The sequence below is a fragment of the Danio aesculapii genome, chromosome 10, assembly GCF_903798145.1.
Source record: "Danio aesculapii chromosome 10, fDanAes4.1, whole genome shotgun sequence".
In the NCBI taxonomy this organism is placed as follows: Eukaryota; Metazoa; Chordata; class Actinopteri; order Cypriniformes; family Danionidae; genus Danio; species Danio aesculapii.
Window position 1 is genome coordinate 36,575,256 of NC_079444.1, and position 16,797 is coordinate 36,592,052.

Genomic DNA, 16,797 nt, shown 5'->3' on the forward strand with positions numbered 1-16,797 from the left:
AGATTTCGTTTTTGTATGTTACACACTTTTGTGCCAAAGTATTGATGATAATACAGTCTCTTACTGCACTAACCACAAGGCAAAGAAGCACCACTCACACTAAATTCTAGGCTTATGGTAGTTTTGTTTAATAAAATCAGCAAACAATGTTAATGAAATATGACAACAAGACACTGCAGTGCAAGAAACTTGTATTATTGTCCGCTAAGTGAACGAGTTGTTCGTAACGGGCATTCATTCACAAACGAATTGCTCCCTCCTTTAGAATTAAAAGTGAAAGCAGGAGAGGGGGTGTGTTTCAGGACCCGGATTAGTATAAATTTAACAGGAAGGGAGGATAATACATTTCCATGCACACAAACACATGGTCTTTGTTGGCAATGTCCGTGCTGTCACTTATCCTTCGATGTAGAAAAGTGATGTAAAATTATAATTTCTGGAATATTAAAAAAAATCCGTTCTGACCGGGAAAACTCCCTATCATAGATAGATATATTTATATATGTGGATATATTATCACTCCAGATGCCCAGTCCTCCACTGCACCTTGGTACCACATTCATTTCAAAGGAGCGCCTGTACTAAAATGGCGGCTCTATTGACACATTCCTGCCAATAGACAACAACATCGTAGGTGACATCTAACGTAAATATCTATGACTCTATAATTGTGTCATTTTGGGGACTTTCACTTTACGTTCAAATGATTGTGCTTTTTTTTTTTTTTTTTCAAAAGAGGGCGGAGCTACAAATGTCTATGTGTCAACATAGTAGCAGATTCAAATCTAAAGGTGGATGTGTCACAATGGGGTATCACAAAAACAAGGGATAGATCCAAATGCACCAAAATATCGTTTAATAAACAAACAACGAAGATCCAAAAAAACATAAGGCAACAGGCAAGGTACAAAAACTGACAAAAACACAAGTGAAAAAACTGTAAGCATAAGGTGAATCAAACTAAATCTAAACATCTATACTAAACAAAGAGAACAAACAAACAAACCAACCGAGCAAGAGGAACTGGAGTGCAAAATAATGCAGGACAGAGCGAAACAGGACAGAGCAAAATCCAAAGGCAAACTAAACACAACATTACAGGTCTTATAAGGACAGAACTAATTAGACAACAAGGAGCAGCTGGAAAAAAGTGATCATGTGAGCAGAGATATAAGAGATGAAAACAAAAACCAAAACAAGAGCTAGTGCCGGTTGTTGCTAGATCAGATACCTTTGTAGCCGGAAGTTTATGAGAATTATTTATATTATTTATTAAATTTCCCATTTATTGTATTTTATTAACGTCTACCCCCACACTAACCCTAAACCCAACCGTCACAGTAACATAAACAGTAGTTGTACAGAGTATTACTTATGTTATCTGTTAAATTACCCAATAAGTTGTATTTTTTAAACGCCTACTCCCACCCCAACACTAAACCAACCGTCACAGTACTGTAAAAATATTCATTATTGTTACACAGTGTCATAAAAAAATGCTGCTATATTAATGTGCATATCGCACTTCCGGCCGGCCACATCTAGACTTTACCACTCCGATCTAGACTTTACCGCTAGTGCCCTCAAGGGTCCACATGAGGGCACTGCAGCAGGTGTGACAGGACAGCTGCTTCTCACTCAGGGCTGTTCATGCTAATAAGAAAGAGATCGTCACCAATGGGTGGGGTTTTAAAACACTGTTGACATGTACAAATGCAGCATGTCTATCAAAGTGTTTCTCTAGACTGTTTTATTCGGTGTGATTTATAAAAAACAGAATTAATTCATTTTGACCATTAGAGGCTGGCTATATTCACATATTGCTGGCACACAAGCTCTTATAAAAGTGATTTTTGCATAATAGGTCCACTTTAATGCCAAAGGAGGACAAATTATCTCTTTAATTAAGAGGAATGTTACCATTCTAACTTTAGAAACTGTCTCACATTTTTTCCCAGATGGTTTGCTGATGTCATTTTGCAATTCATCTTCATTTCTGAATAAGCATGAGTAATGCAAGGGAAAAACAAATTACATGGCCTAGGCAGATTTTCTACATAACAGTATCCACGCTGAGAATCAATCATGCTTTCCGTTCTGTCATGCTAAATGGCAATAAAGGCCAGTGTTTAGATTCCCTCATCTATCGGGAGGCTGCATTTACCTCTTCAGCAGCAAAGTGACATTTCACAAAGAACTGAGATTTATTTAGTGCAATGTTGGAAAGCAGAGAGGCAGAACCCTCAGGGCCTCCACACAGCTGTCAGCCCTTCGGGTTGTGTTGTTTGGGAAGGTCACAGATGAGCTGTGTTAATATTCACAGCCTGACAAATAAACAGGGCTACGACGATTGTACCACAGAGTTAAATAAGAATGATATGCTGATGATCAGATGAGATGGACTTAGATTGTTGTTTTTTTAATTGATACAGACTATTCTCTCAGCTCTGTGTTTGGACTGTTAGTTTGGCAGATACTGTTGTGCAGAAGACAGTAAAGCTGAGCTAATGATACATTGTTTGGGCAAAGAGTCTCTGGGTGCTGAGATAATGTCACATTAAGCCACAGAAAGACTTGATGACTGGTGGACCATTGGTGTTTTTGGATGTACAAAAATAATGTCGGAGCAAAAATATGTTTGTTTAAATAATAAATAAAATTCAGTAGGTTCTATAACATAACAAGTCATCCTAATTCATGCCACAACAGTCTCCAGTCGTACGACCATAAAACCCATCAAAAACACTACAAAACCCACCTGATCACTTTTGTTATAGCAATAAAATAAAGAAATAGTAAAAAAAGATTTACACCAGCTTAACTGAGGTCATACTACCAAAAAACCTACTTGTATCTCTCCAAACCAACCTACGTTGCATAACCAATTTATGCAGTATTAAAGGTGCCATATACTGCATTGGTTTAATTAGTTAAATTGTTCACTGATATCTACATAGTAGGTTTATAGCTTCAATAAGTTAAAAAAATCTCCAGAAATGGTTTTATAAGCTCATTTATTACTCCATAAAATACCCATAGAATCAGAAGGTCCATGATTGACCATATATGGTTTGTGTCATGAATATTAATGAACAAAGTGATGTATGCTGAACACTGACAAATGTCAACCCAATCAGAGTAATGATTTAAGAGTTTTGTTAATAGTAATTATTTTGTCAACCCAATCAGAGTACCTGTTTTGCTCACCAGATCTGTTGGGGATAAAGGCTAAATTATAATCAATTTGACAAAAGAGACTGATAGAGATGTATCGCGTTGTATTTTGAAGCTAGGGTCAAAGAAAAGACAGCCAGGAATTAATATCAACCTCTGCATGAACAGATGACAGTCGAGCTGAGTGATTTGACACGATTCAGCAGTATACACGTGTTTGTTGAACTATATGCATCAAATTTCACAATAACTAAACTACTATGTAAATAACTTAACTACTAACTAAACATATCTTATCCCTCTTCAGAGTGGAGATGAATACATGTATAATATGTAAATCTAGCATTTTGCGTCCTGAGGCCAGTTTGAACATGCTGTCGTTGCCCAGTAACGCACAGTAAAAAAAATAGGCGCTCACGTTTTCAAAATAAAAGTCCCACATGCATAGTAAGTGAAATATGTAAGTTTAAAAATAACTAAGGGAGAAAAATTATCATTGTTGTCTCACTAGAAATCAAATGCAGCATGAGGCGTACATAATAATAATCTTAGAGCTGGATGACATGACTGCTCCTCAGGTCCAGATAAACGACCCAAATTAGGCATACATGCAAATGCGGAGGGCATGGCTTGTGAGTCTCGTCAAGGTTTGTTTTGTCTTCTGATTGTCCTATTGTCCACCGGGGTTTTACACTTGTGGAATTTACATGAGAACGAGGAAACTGGTGTCTGAGGCTCACAATATGCCCATTTCCATGTACTGATCTTTTATTATTCCACTATGCCTTGATATACCCAGATTTTCATTATAGGGCACCTTTAAGCATGCTCATACCACCATGTTCCTCTAAATCTACTTTATCTATAATACCCAAATTTAAACCTCTTTAATTACCACTCATACACAACAACATCCAGCAATCCTGCAAAAAACTCAAAACATGACTATAAATGCAAAATTAATTCATTACACCCGATCCCCAATTATACCCATATCATTTAAAAATACCTATACCACTCAAAACAAATCAATAGCACCTTAACCCCTCTTTTAACACAAAATCCAACCACATCAATCAAAGTCATGGCACACCATCTTAACCAAGTCATACCACAATAAAACCCCCCACCCATATCACTCTAAATCTACCTATACCGCTTAAAACCAATATATGGTTGCCCAATGAAGCTAAGCAGGGTTGTGCCTGGTTAATACCTGGATGGGAGACCGCATGGGGAAACTAGGTTGCTGCTGGAAAAGGTGCTACTGAGGTGCTCACCATGTGGTTTGTGTGGCTCCTAGGCCCCCATTTACAATTATGTATTTTAGTTTCAAAATGGCGCTTTAAAACAAAAAAAAAACCTTCTCATGAGCATCCACAATGGAGTTTTTATCTAGCATATCTGAAATGATCTCTGTCCACACTATACTGCTGAAAACATATGTTGTGTGACCATACACACAATCTTGGCATGCACTTTTAAGTATAAATAAGAAGTATGTGCTTTACTTGACACACTATCATTTTAAACAGTTTACTAAGAATTGGCAATAAACTTATTGGTCTGATATTAGCCCTACTAAAACTCAGGGCTGAATTTTTCTGTAAAGGAATAACCTTTGCTTTTTTCCAAGCTAAAGGGAAAATCCCTTCTGTCTCCCCTCCCCAAACCCCTCTGTAATTCGCACCCTGGTTATAGGGGCTGGACAAATAAGAACATGCAAAGACCCAAAAAACCCAATCTGGGAGCAAATGTCGCCAGCCACAGCTATTTTTCAAATGACACACTGACACAGAGCATCAGTGTATCCAAAAGGAAATAGCTTCAGCGTTTTCAAAAGTCTCGGTTTTCACAGGTCAAAAACCCCAGGGTACTGTGTACACAGAAGGTGTAACCATAGCAAAAGTGATATGTTTTAAAACTAAAATGGGGCCCTAATGCCCCAGTATAGTGATGGGGATGCTATACTGTCAGTAAGCTGATCTCTGTCTGAGATGTTAAACTATGGTCTTGACTCTGGTCATTAAAAAAATCCTAGGATGTCCTTTGAAAAGAGTAGGAGTGTATTCCTGGCGTCCTGGCCAAACTTGCCCTCCTAACCATTCCCATATCATAATTGGCTTCGTCATTCTGTCTATGCTAAGACAAACACCCTCAAAATCTGCCAGTGTCATGTCACAAGCATAACTCAATACAAAAGACTGCATGTCCTCTAATCAGTCATTAAGATATTAAGAAACCCCTCTGTCTTGAAGTGTATGTGCAGGTGAGCCACCTGTCCAGGTGTTCAGCCTGGCACCTGTGCATCGTCCCATTAGCGCTCAGTGTTAATGAGTCTGCGGGTCGCCTCCATGTCTGTGCTAAATCAATTAATCAGCTGTCATTACACAGACTGTTCCTCTGTAATTGGAAGGTGGTGAACTGTACCGAATGCTAATAGAGAAGTGAAAGCATTCTCATTAGAGGAGAAAAAAGCAGCAGAAGAAATACTTAACTACACAAATCTTTCCCACGTATACATAAAGGCTCAAATACTCACACCTGGACGTCCAGCATGAATCTCTTGTCCTCTTCCACATGCAGACCCCAGATACAATCCTGACCTTTGTCATATGCTTCAGGCCAGTTTGGAGAAAGAACCACACCTGCCGAATCCGTTATTTCTCCACTGCACACCGCTGTAAAACACACAAATAAAGTGTACAAGTCCTACTGGTGAGTTCATGCACTTTAAAAAAAAAAAGAAAAGGATTAATTAGATTTAATAATTGTTTTAAGGTAACTGGTTGCAAATGATTGATATGGGCTGAATTTAAACAAACTAATTAAGTTTAACTAAATTAAATTTGTTTAAATTCAGCCCATTTCAATTGTTTGTAACCAGTTACCTTAAAACAATTATTAAATCCAATGAATAATAATTTTTTCTTTGTGTCTACTAGTTAGGATGTGGTCATTATTTAGCATAAGGACAATACACATTTTCTACACAGAATTCAACAAGATTTTATGAACTTAAAATCTACAAAATGACTTCACGGTTTGTTGGATTTAGCGCTGCATGATATTGGAAAAATTTAACATTGCGATATTTTGATAGTCTGCTAAAAAAACTCATTTTGGTGCTGACACCTTAATTGGGACATTTCGCTCTTGATCATCAGACAATTTTTATTATATATATTTTTAATGAAAAATAAAAATAATTTATTGACAAACAGATTGTTCAATTCATAAATTGATTACATTAATGCTAGCATTTACCAACTGTAATAATCATTAGGTTTGTGGTAAAATTTGTGTTTAATCTTTCTGACATGTCTTGAATGCACCAAAATGAAAGCAATAAAGCTCTATGTAATACTTCACCAAAATCAAAAATCCTTTATCATTTATACTTGCATTGTTCCAAACCTGTAAGACCTTTTTATGTCCGCTTAACATAACATAAATAACATGTCAACCCACTGACTTTCATCGCAAGAAATTAATCAATTAAAACTAAAGTACAGATTAAACCGAACATCACACACACACAAAGTCACCTCGGCAAGCTGGTTCTGTCTCATTCCATTGTGGATTTTCTTCATTTACGCACTCTAAAATCACAGCGCCCTGCTCCAACGTGTATCCCGGCTCACAGGTGAACTCCACCACAGAGCCAACTCCAAACGCAGGATCAGTTGTAGAGAAATTTCCATATTTCACAAATGGCTCGTAACAGCTGCCCTGAGAAAATGCTGTAATGCACAAACATATACTAAACTATTATACAATATAAAAACACAACACTACAACATAGTATTTATATTATCTGATTATTTCATCATTTCTTTTTAAATATTTGCCATCATATATATACATGTTTCTACTAAGCAATTTACATTTAGAAACACATTTATTGGGAATTGAATCCATGATCCTAGCACTGCTCACACCATGCTTTACCATTTGAGCTTTTATTGATATTTCAGTCAGTGGGATGTCATTGCTTGGTGATGGCAAACCTGTAACTATAAATACCCAGAAATCTGTAGTCTCTAGGTAATGTTTGCTATATCTGTGCTATTCTGCCCTTCAGTTTTTATAGGTCTTATCGAAACTAGAAATAAAGGTGCATCAGGTGATAGTCTTCACAAACATTTTTTGTTGTTCTGGTTGAAAGTCTCTTCACATTCCAATAGTACTGATTAAAGTAAATGATCTAAATGTATTTTTATGTATTTTTATATTCTGGGTAAGGCACAAGACTAAAAAATGTTCACTCAATTAAAATAGTGTCGGGCCGACGTCTCCTATAATTCTGATAAGTAGCTCAAACTGTCTGTCAGCAAATGCAGATTTGAGCTATTGTGCACCTGTTTGTACGCAGCTCTGCCGTTTGTGCATACACGTGCTGCGTGTTCACGAGAGAGAGAGCGTGAGAGAGCGAGTGGTAAAAACATGCTGAAGCGAAACTTTTTAAAATCTTCAATCGATATCGGAGTTACTTTTGCATGCTGGAGGAAGGACGACACCATGGCTGAAGTTTTTTTTAGACAGGTAATGTTCTGTTTTAAAACTATTTTAGTCACGCAAAGCTGATGTAGATTGGGTTGTTATGAATGGGTTATATGCACAGAAGTGTTGTTCAGCCACTGAATTCTTCCAGTGAAAGATTAATGTGACTATTTTCAGTTTCATAAGGGTCCTTTTACAGCATCAGTAATGTCCATTTTTATTTAGTTTAACAACAAATCATCAGTAAATAACGTTATTCCGCCTAGCCTGCTTTACTGAGCAGAAGATGATTTTATATTTACATTCATTTTGTTCATTTTTGAACAATGACTACCTGTGACGCGCTCCCTATATTGTTTGCCATGCTACTCTGAATATTCGGTCAGAAATAGCATGTAAGAATGGCCAAAGAGGTATGGCTTGGTAATGTATATTACTGCCGGCCAAGCTTTAGCTTTAGCTCAACTGCACGCTCGTGTTTTCAGGAGGTGTGGCTTTGGACAGCAGGGGAGGGACAATTTTCAGAGATTTATGCTCACAGGCTGCATTGTGGCAGATCACCTACTGCACCTTTAAAGAAAAAAACTTGTTAAAGGGGACCTATTTGGCCTCTTTAGACAAGATTTAAAGTCTCTGATGTCCCTAGTGTGTGTGTGTGTGTGTGTGTGTGTGTGTGTGTGTGTGTGTGTGTGTGTGTGTGTGTGTGTGTGTGTGAATTCAGCTCAAAATACCACACAAATATTTTTAACTCTTTTAAACTGTCCTATTTAGGCTTTGATCCAAATTGTGCCGTATTGGTGACTGTCGCTTTAAATTCAAATGAGATTGTGCTCTATTTAAAAGAGGGCAGAGCTAAAAATGTCAGTGCATCACCATAGTGGCAGATTGAAAAATGGACAAACGTTATCACGGTAAAAACTGAAAATGTCAAAAGAAGCGTCTTAGAAGAATGCAGTCGGAGACTACTAATGGCAGAAAACTCTAATGGCAGACGGCTGCTTCTCACTTAGGGCTGTTTATGCTAATGAGGAAGAGATCATCACTAATGGGCGGGGAGAACGTCAATCAAAGTATTTCTCCAGACTGTTTTTGTGGTTATAAAAAATAGAATTAATAAATGTTTACCACTAGAGGCTGGCTTTATTCACACACTGTCGGCACACAATTGTGTTTAAACCCCTTATAAAAATTATTTTTAAATGAGTTCTAAATGACTGGAATAGGGCTCAGTAATCCAGAAGAGTCCTTGTACCTTCATATCGGATGGCAGCGCCAGTGCACGTGCCCATCTCATCACTGGTGAATTCAATAAACAGATGCTGCCCGGTGCTGGTGACTCCTTCAGCAGGCAGATACTCCACTGCGTACGAGTCATATAGTGGAGGAGAGTCAATGTTACTGCCGTCCTTTATGAGGAGCCTAAAAACAACAACAACAACAAAACATCAGCATCACTAAAAACTGTATGCTATATTCTTCTATCCTAAGACAAACAAAGAGATGATATTGTTACATTTATTCCCTTTAATCTTGATATTAGGTCTATTAACGGGATTAATTCAGAATTGTTAATGCATACAAATAATTGAATTGAAATGATGTAAAAACATTACTGAAGCAACATTTTTTCATTTAAAGTAAATCACACTGCTTTGGAGATGGGAGTTTTGGAATTTATCTATGGCTGGGAGATATGACAAATCTCATATCTCTATATAAGTCCTCTTATATCCTTAGACAAATAAATAAATATAATTATTATTTATTATTATGTCTATCTACCTGTTGTGTTCTGTCTATCTATTGTTCTGTCTATCTGTCTGTCTATCTATCGGTCTGTCGATCTATCATTGTGTCTGTCTGTCTGTCTGTAGTTTTATTCTATTGTTCTGTTCTGTCTCTCTGTCTGTCTGTCTATGTCTGTCTGTCTGTCTATCTATCTATCTGTCTGTTGATCTATCATTGTGTCTGTCCGTCTACCTATCATTTTGTCTATCTATTGTTCTGAATATCGATTGTTCTGTCTCTGTCTGTCTGCCTATCGTTATATCTATCGTTCTCTGTCTGCTGATCTATTCTGTCTGCCTGTCTGTCTGTCTGTCTGTCTGTCTGTCTGTCTGTCTTTGTCTATCTGTCTGTCTATAGTTGTTCTACCGTTCTGTTTGTCTGTCTAACTACCTATCATTATGTCTATCTATTGTTCTGTCTGTCTGTCTTTCTGTCTGCCTATCGTTGTCTATCTATTGTTCTGTCTGTCTGTCTTTCTGTCTGCCTATCGTTGTCTATCTATTGTTCTGTCTGTCTGTCTTTCTGTCTGCCTATCGTTATGTCTATCTATCTGTCTGTTGATCTATCATTGTGTCTGTCTATCTACCATATCATTATGTCTACCTATTGTTCTGTTCAGAGTAAATGTAAAATAAATATTAGTACAATCAAAACACTAATGATGACTGGTCCACGCTAACTGTAACTAAATATTACAGGTTGATATTATATTGTGCTCATAAATTATGAAAAAGAATTACCATAAACCAATGTATTTTGTGACACCACAAAATAAACGATAGAACATATGAAATGATAGACTTTTTATTTTGTCCATGCATAAGATATATATTGCATATTGTCATATTGCACACTCACAGCCCTAAATGTACCAATAGGCATTTTTCATTATTATCACCCCATAACCCAGTATTGCTTCTCTGTTTACGATCAGATCATTTAAAGCCACTAAATCTGGTGGCTTCAGACTGTTTGCTGGGTTTTGTTACCCCATCAGTCAAAGCTTGTTTTCGCCAATTGAGCATTCTGAATAGGCACTTGTTGGGTTTTAGACTGTCTCAGAAGTGCTGTGCTGTTATCTGGTGATTGTTTGTTGACATCTGTCTGTGTGCAGTGTGAATTGGGCTTATGTTGCGGTTCAATAATTCTAAATGGATCTTTCTATGTGATCAAGTGAAGCTGGCTTGTTTAGGCTTTCTTGTCATTTATGTGATCACTGGCATCATGACTCAACAAAAATATAAACAAGCTTTTAAAAGGATCTAATCAAGTGTAATCGAGCACTTGATTTAAATTTTGAGAAGATATAGAACTAGAACGAAAAAGTTGGCCCAAGTAACCTTTGATTTCCCCCACCATCCCATCTGAAAAGAGAGGAATGATGGGGAGGTGGTTGGGGCAAATGCCTTTGACAAATCGTCATTTTGAATTTAATGAAACCTTTTGCTTTATTGCTAAGCTGCAAAAAAAGCAGACTGAAATTAAATGATTTAATTGTTGTGAATGAATCAAACTTTTAAAATGCAAATACTGTCAGATAGAAGACAATGTATGTCTTATATCTTATCTGCGACCAAATCAAGGTAAAGGCTGGAGCAGCTTGACTATTCTGCATTGAACATTGTGTAATAATAAATAGGATTGTTGATATTTTTACTGTAAGAAGTTGATTATTAAGTGTTACACATAATACTGCTATAGTTAATATGATTTAAAGCAACATTTTCTAGTTATTCCTATAAAATAGCCAATAAATTAGGAAGTTTCCCATGGCAAATTTAATACTGTATATACGGTTTGGTATATATGTTTGGCCCACAACCCTCAATCAAGTTTGCTTTTTGGCCCTTTATAGAAAAAAGTTTGGCCACCCCTGAAATAAAAAGTTGGTCAGCTTACTACAATAAAATAAAATGCATCACATTTGTACAATGCAGTAAATTTGTTTTATTCTATAAATATGCTTTATTAAAGGGACAGTTCACCCAAAATTTAAATTGTCATTAATTACTCACCCTTATATCATTCCAATGATGCCCTGAGACATTTGTTCATCTTCAGAACACAAATCAAGAAATTTTAGATGAAATCTTTTAGCTCTCTGACCCTCCATAGACAGAAATGGTCTAGAGATGTTCAACGTAGGGCTGCACAATTAATCGATAAAAGATGCCGATTTCAATTCGACCTCCCCCTACACAAGCTTAATCCAGCATCTCTACAATTCAGCCAACTATATTTTCAAGTTCAGGAGATTTTACAACTGAATAAAAATGGTCTAGTAATGTGTCAGCGACAGATTACAAGCATATGTCTCAAACATAATAATTCAGCTTCAGAATTATGAATAGTTGCATTTTGATGTCATCACTTTACTGTGCATTAATTACCAGAACAAATTTAAAGTCTGTTCAAGTCCACTGTTCCAAGTCTATACAAAATTTAGCATTTTAACCAATAGTAGACCTACACATAGGCCTAATAATATTAGTGTTGTTTTAACATATGTTTGAAAATAACAATAATGATAGCCTACTCATATTAACCTTCATTTTACATCTACAGAATCGTGAGAAAATCGTGATCTTAAGCAAGAAAAATCATGATTCTCGTTTTAGCCGGAATTGTGCAGCCCTAGTTCAGAAAGGGAACTAAAAAGATGTTTAGGTTCAACTGTAATCATATGAAGCTCCAAGAACAGTTTTATGTGGCAAAAAACCCTGCAAACGACCTATATTGTTATCCTATATCTCTCACATCAAATTAGGGGGCACATTTACTACTGGCAATACGATGCTTGTGTGTTGAGCTGCTGACTCATGGGAATGTTTTATTGCCTATAGTTAACCCACACTCTGACCTGTCGCAGGAGAAAAGAGAAAGGAAAACAAAGTCATTTTCACTTTTTTATCACACAAATGTGTTCTTGGAGCTTCCTTTTATGAACCATTGAAATCACATGGAGGGTCTGGTTTTCGAACATCTCTAGACCATTGCTGTCTATAGAGGATAAAGGAGCACTTGAATTGAATCTAAAATAAGATGATCTTAGAGAATTGAAACTTCCTTCATTCATTTTCCTTTGGCTTAATCCCTTTATTTTATATATTTATCAGGGGTCTCCACAGCGAAATGAACCACCAACTTATCCAGCATATGTTTTACACAGCGGATACCCTTCCTGCTGCAACCCAGTACTGGGAAACACCCATACACTCTCACATTCACATTCATACTCTACGGCCAATTTAGTTTATTCAGTTCACCTGTAGCGCATGTCTCTGGACTGTGGGGGAAACCGGAGCACCTGAAGGAAACCCATGTGAACACGAGGAGAACATGCAAACTCGACACAGAAATGCCATCTGACCCAGCCAAGATCGAACCAGCGAACTTCTTGCTGTGAGGAGACGGTGGTAACCACTGAGCCACCTTGTCACCTTGAAACTACATTTTATTTTTAATTTTTGGCTGAACTGACATGAAGTCTCAATCTTATAAACCGAAATCTCAAAAGATTTTTAATAAAAATACATTTAGTAAATATCCACAAATTCATATAGAACATGCCTGTCATCATCCTCAGCCAGGGCCACTTTCTCAAAGTGAATGTGTAGCCGATGGCCTCCGGGAGCCTCCAGTATCCAGTGACATGTCAGATTGTTGCTGTAGTTTCCAGGAAAGCCCGGAGAGATCACACGGCCCTGAGTGGCATTTCTCATCATCCCCCCACAAGCAACTAGCCATGAAAGACAAAAAAGAGAAAGAAATGAAGAGCGATACCGCTGTGAATTTGCTATACCCGTCATTTTCATTATGCATGACACAGATTTCCAACAGGCTGCCAACAACTAATGAGACTAATGAAAAGGGATAACGTCTGCATTTAAATGAAACCAAAGCACAAATGTAATTTTTGATTTGGAGCAATTTTGAGGCAATGCCCCCTTATTTGTTTGTCCCCTCATACCTTGGCACCTGGGCTCTCTGCCACTCCAGTATGGTGTTGTGGCATTTCGGCATGTCAGGGAGGCAGGGCCCAGGAGCTGATAGCCAATCAGACATGAGAAATAGGCCACGCCCCCCACATGAAGACCAGTGACTGACACTTCACCATTATCAGGGGTAGTTGGAGATGCACAGGTCAGGGCAAAGGCTAGAGAAAGAGAAATAGACTGTAGTAAATGGCAGGTGACCATTTCAGTATAAAAAAAGGAACTTAATGGGTCATGATTGAAATAAGTACAGAAGTCAGGAATAATGTGATATGTGAGACTGAAAAGATCCTAAATGCTAATATGCACACAACTTTATTACGTTAACTGTTAAAAGCTATTAGTTAGTTAAAGTTATTAGTAACTAATAAAGTTATGGTAATCAATATTCTTAACTGTTCACAATCTGATTGTAATGCAATAGTGTGCACTTTTTGTAAGGCTGCCCTTAAAACAATAAGGTAAAAAAACGCTATGCAAAGAAACTTGAATTGAATACATGCATAAATGCAGTCAAGCCTGAAATGATTCATATCTGTAGCAAGTGGTCAGGGTGACAACAGAGTTGAGGGTCCAAATGTAGTTTTTACAAGTTGTCAATCAGGTAATGGTCAAAACAGGAGCAAACGGAATCATGGGGGTAATTCAAAAGCGTAGTCATGGTCACAAGCAAAGAGGTCGGGGCAGGCGGCAAACAGCAAAAACAATTAAACAAGGCAAGGATCAAAAAGCACAGCAAGGCTAGACAGGAATAACTCTTGGTAATGTGACAGGTGAACAAGACTCAGCAATGTGTGTGAGAATGTGAGGTGTGTATAAATAGTCCAACTAATCATTCAATGATGAACTTCAGTTGTGTGTGTGTGTTAGTGTCCAGATGAGTGCCAGCTGTGGCAGGAGTGATTGGAACAATGACTTCTGGGAGTTGTAGTTCAGTGGCAGAATTGTAGTTCTGCAAATGTTAGATTGCTGGTGATTGTGACAATAGCCCTGGCAAATTTTGACTTGGTTACTTTTATTCAATCAGCAATGTTTTTTTTTTTTTACCTGAAATGACACCGGATTCTTCTAAAAGATAAGAAGACTTTGTACAAGAAGTGTCATTGTGGAAAAAAAAATATTTCTTAGCTTTATTTACATTTAAACTAAAACTGTGGGCCCTATCATCCATATGGCGTAAGACATGTTTTTTTTTTTTTTTTTTGCTATTTTCAGACCAGCGCAACAGTAATTTTCACGTTTTGTGCCACGTTGTTTAAATGACAAATCCATTTGCACCACTTTGTGGACTCATGGGCGTGCTGGTCTTTAAAGGAGGTGTGTTAAGGCACATCGTTGGCGTGTTGCTATTTTGAGAAACTGAAATAGACTGCCCAATTGCAGAGCGCGTTAGTTATACGCCTATGCTGGTACAAACGCTTACACATTGCTAAATACACACAGGATGTACAGCAATGCACAAATATCTTTACATATGAAAAATTAAAGGATTAAAACGTTACAAAATAAATATTATTTTTTTACATAAATATAAAAACCACTGTCTCCATGTCTTCATGTCGGTGGGGATTTTTTCCGTTACTTCCTGACAGTTTGCATTTGTATAATGTTATAATAATAATAATAATAATAATAATAATAATAATAATAATAATAATAATTATTATTATTATTATTATTAACAATTTTAGATTTGTCCACCGATCGGGTTTTTGCATCATCATATGAGGCATAAGAATAGGAGGTGTGTTTGGATATAACTCTATAACTTGCAGGAAATTGGAACTAAATTTAGAAATAGTTTTGAAACACATCTTGGCATTTAACTAACGAAATTAAATATGTAGGCTAATGGATGCCTTCAGTGGAGTGTGTTCAACACCGTTTCCTTATCCACGAAGGTAAAGGTGGAAAGTAAAGAGGCAAATGGAGGAGGCTCATTCTTTATCCTTGCGCTGCAGAAAGTGTTTAACTGTTTTCTTGCTTGTGAAGCGTTTCATTTTTCCACTTACAAAGTCCGCCATGTAAATAGCAAATGCACCATGGCGTGATGCAACTGACTTTTAAAGGGAATGGGAGATGAGACTCTGATTGGTTTAATGCACGTTATGCTCAAAACACACCCATAACTCATTAAGAGAATAAGCACAACCCTGTAAGACTATGCATCGGGGAGCATTTTCCGTCCTTAAATTAGCAAAAGTGGACTCGGACACACACTTAATACTTTGCGTCTAATCATTAAAATAGAGCCCATTAAGTCAGAATTTGGCAGGGGTATGTATAATTTTGGGCTTGACCGAACATGCAAACAACCATAAACATGTAATAACAGGGTGATTATGGTCAAATAAATGTTAACTGAAATAAAATGCATAAAGAAATTAAACCTTTTTGGCTTGTTGGCATGGAAATATTTCTCATTTAAATTTATTTTAAATAAAGGTACTTTTATATTAATTATATATTAATCTGTTGACATACAAATTAGACACTTATTCTGTGCCTTAAAGCAGCAATTACAGTAATTGTCTGTAAATGTTTACACAAAGGCAAGTACAGGAAAGCATGGCTGTCATGAGTACCAATTCTGTGTCCTTTGACTTCTACTTCAGTTTAAATGTAATGATATTTTTATCCAGGCCGACATGCGATCAGCTCTGTGTGAGCTCACTAGGAACTAAACATTTGATCTTGATATTGTACATGCAACTGATACAGTAGAGCTGAGCAAACGGATAGAAGACAATGCTTAAATCTGACCCAGATATCCTTAATCTGTGGCTAAATCGTTGAGGTGCTGCATGGGTAAATGTGCATGAGCAACATTTAACGTCCAGCCGATTTCCCCAGCTGCGAATAACCGGTCTGGCTGTCTCTGTTTCCATGGCGATTAATGTTCCATAATGCCCAGTTGTTTAGTTATTACTAATAATGACTCGGTTCAAGCACAGCAGGGCAGATTCGCTGCTTAGAGGTTATGACCAACAGATGCCAGAACTTTATGTAACATTAATTTAATCTGTCTATCAGCGCAAATAGAGCCTCTGACAGACACTTTCTTACAATATAAAGGAAGTTAAAGTAACACGGAAAAAGCCTTTGGGTCTAATGGAGTCTATAAATAGAAACTTAATTGATCATAATTGAAATAAGTACAGAAGTATACAGTTGAAGTCAAAATTATAGCCCTCCTGTGAAATTTCTTTTTCAAATAGTTTCCAAATGATGTTTAACAGAGCAAGACATTTTTCACAGCATTTCCTATAATATTTTTTCTTCTGGAGAAAGTCTTATTTGGTTTCTTTAGGCTAGAATAAAAGCAGTTTTTAAAAGA

The 16,797-nt window shown here is 37.0% G+C and overlaps 1 protein-coding gene across 1 annotated transcript in view; it reads right to left on the bottom strand.

The window, feature by feature from the left end:
* Nucleotides 1-16,797, bottom strand: part of sez6a (seizure related 6 homolog a) — a 100,603-nt gene that overhangs the window by 10,049 nt on the left and 73,757 nt on the right. Inside the window, exons 5-9 of the mRNA XM_056467591.1 lie at nt 13,436-13,621; nt 13,036-13,204; nt 8,930-9,096; nt 6,723-6,917; nt 5,717-5,855 (exon numbers count right to left, since the gene is read on the bottom strand). Of these exons, the coding sequence (XP_056323566.1) occupies nt 5,717-5,855; nt 6,723-6,917; nt 8,930-9,096; nt 13,036-13,204; nt 13,436-13,621 (856 nt within the window). The remainder of the gene's footprint in view (nt 1-5,716; nt 5,856-6,722; nt 6,918-8,929; nt 9,097-13,035; nt 13,205-13,435; nt 13,622-16,797) is intronic.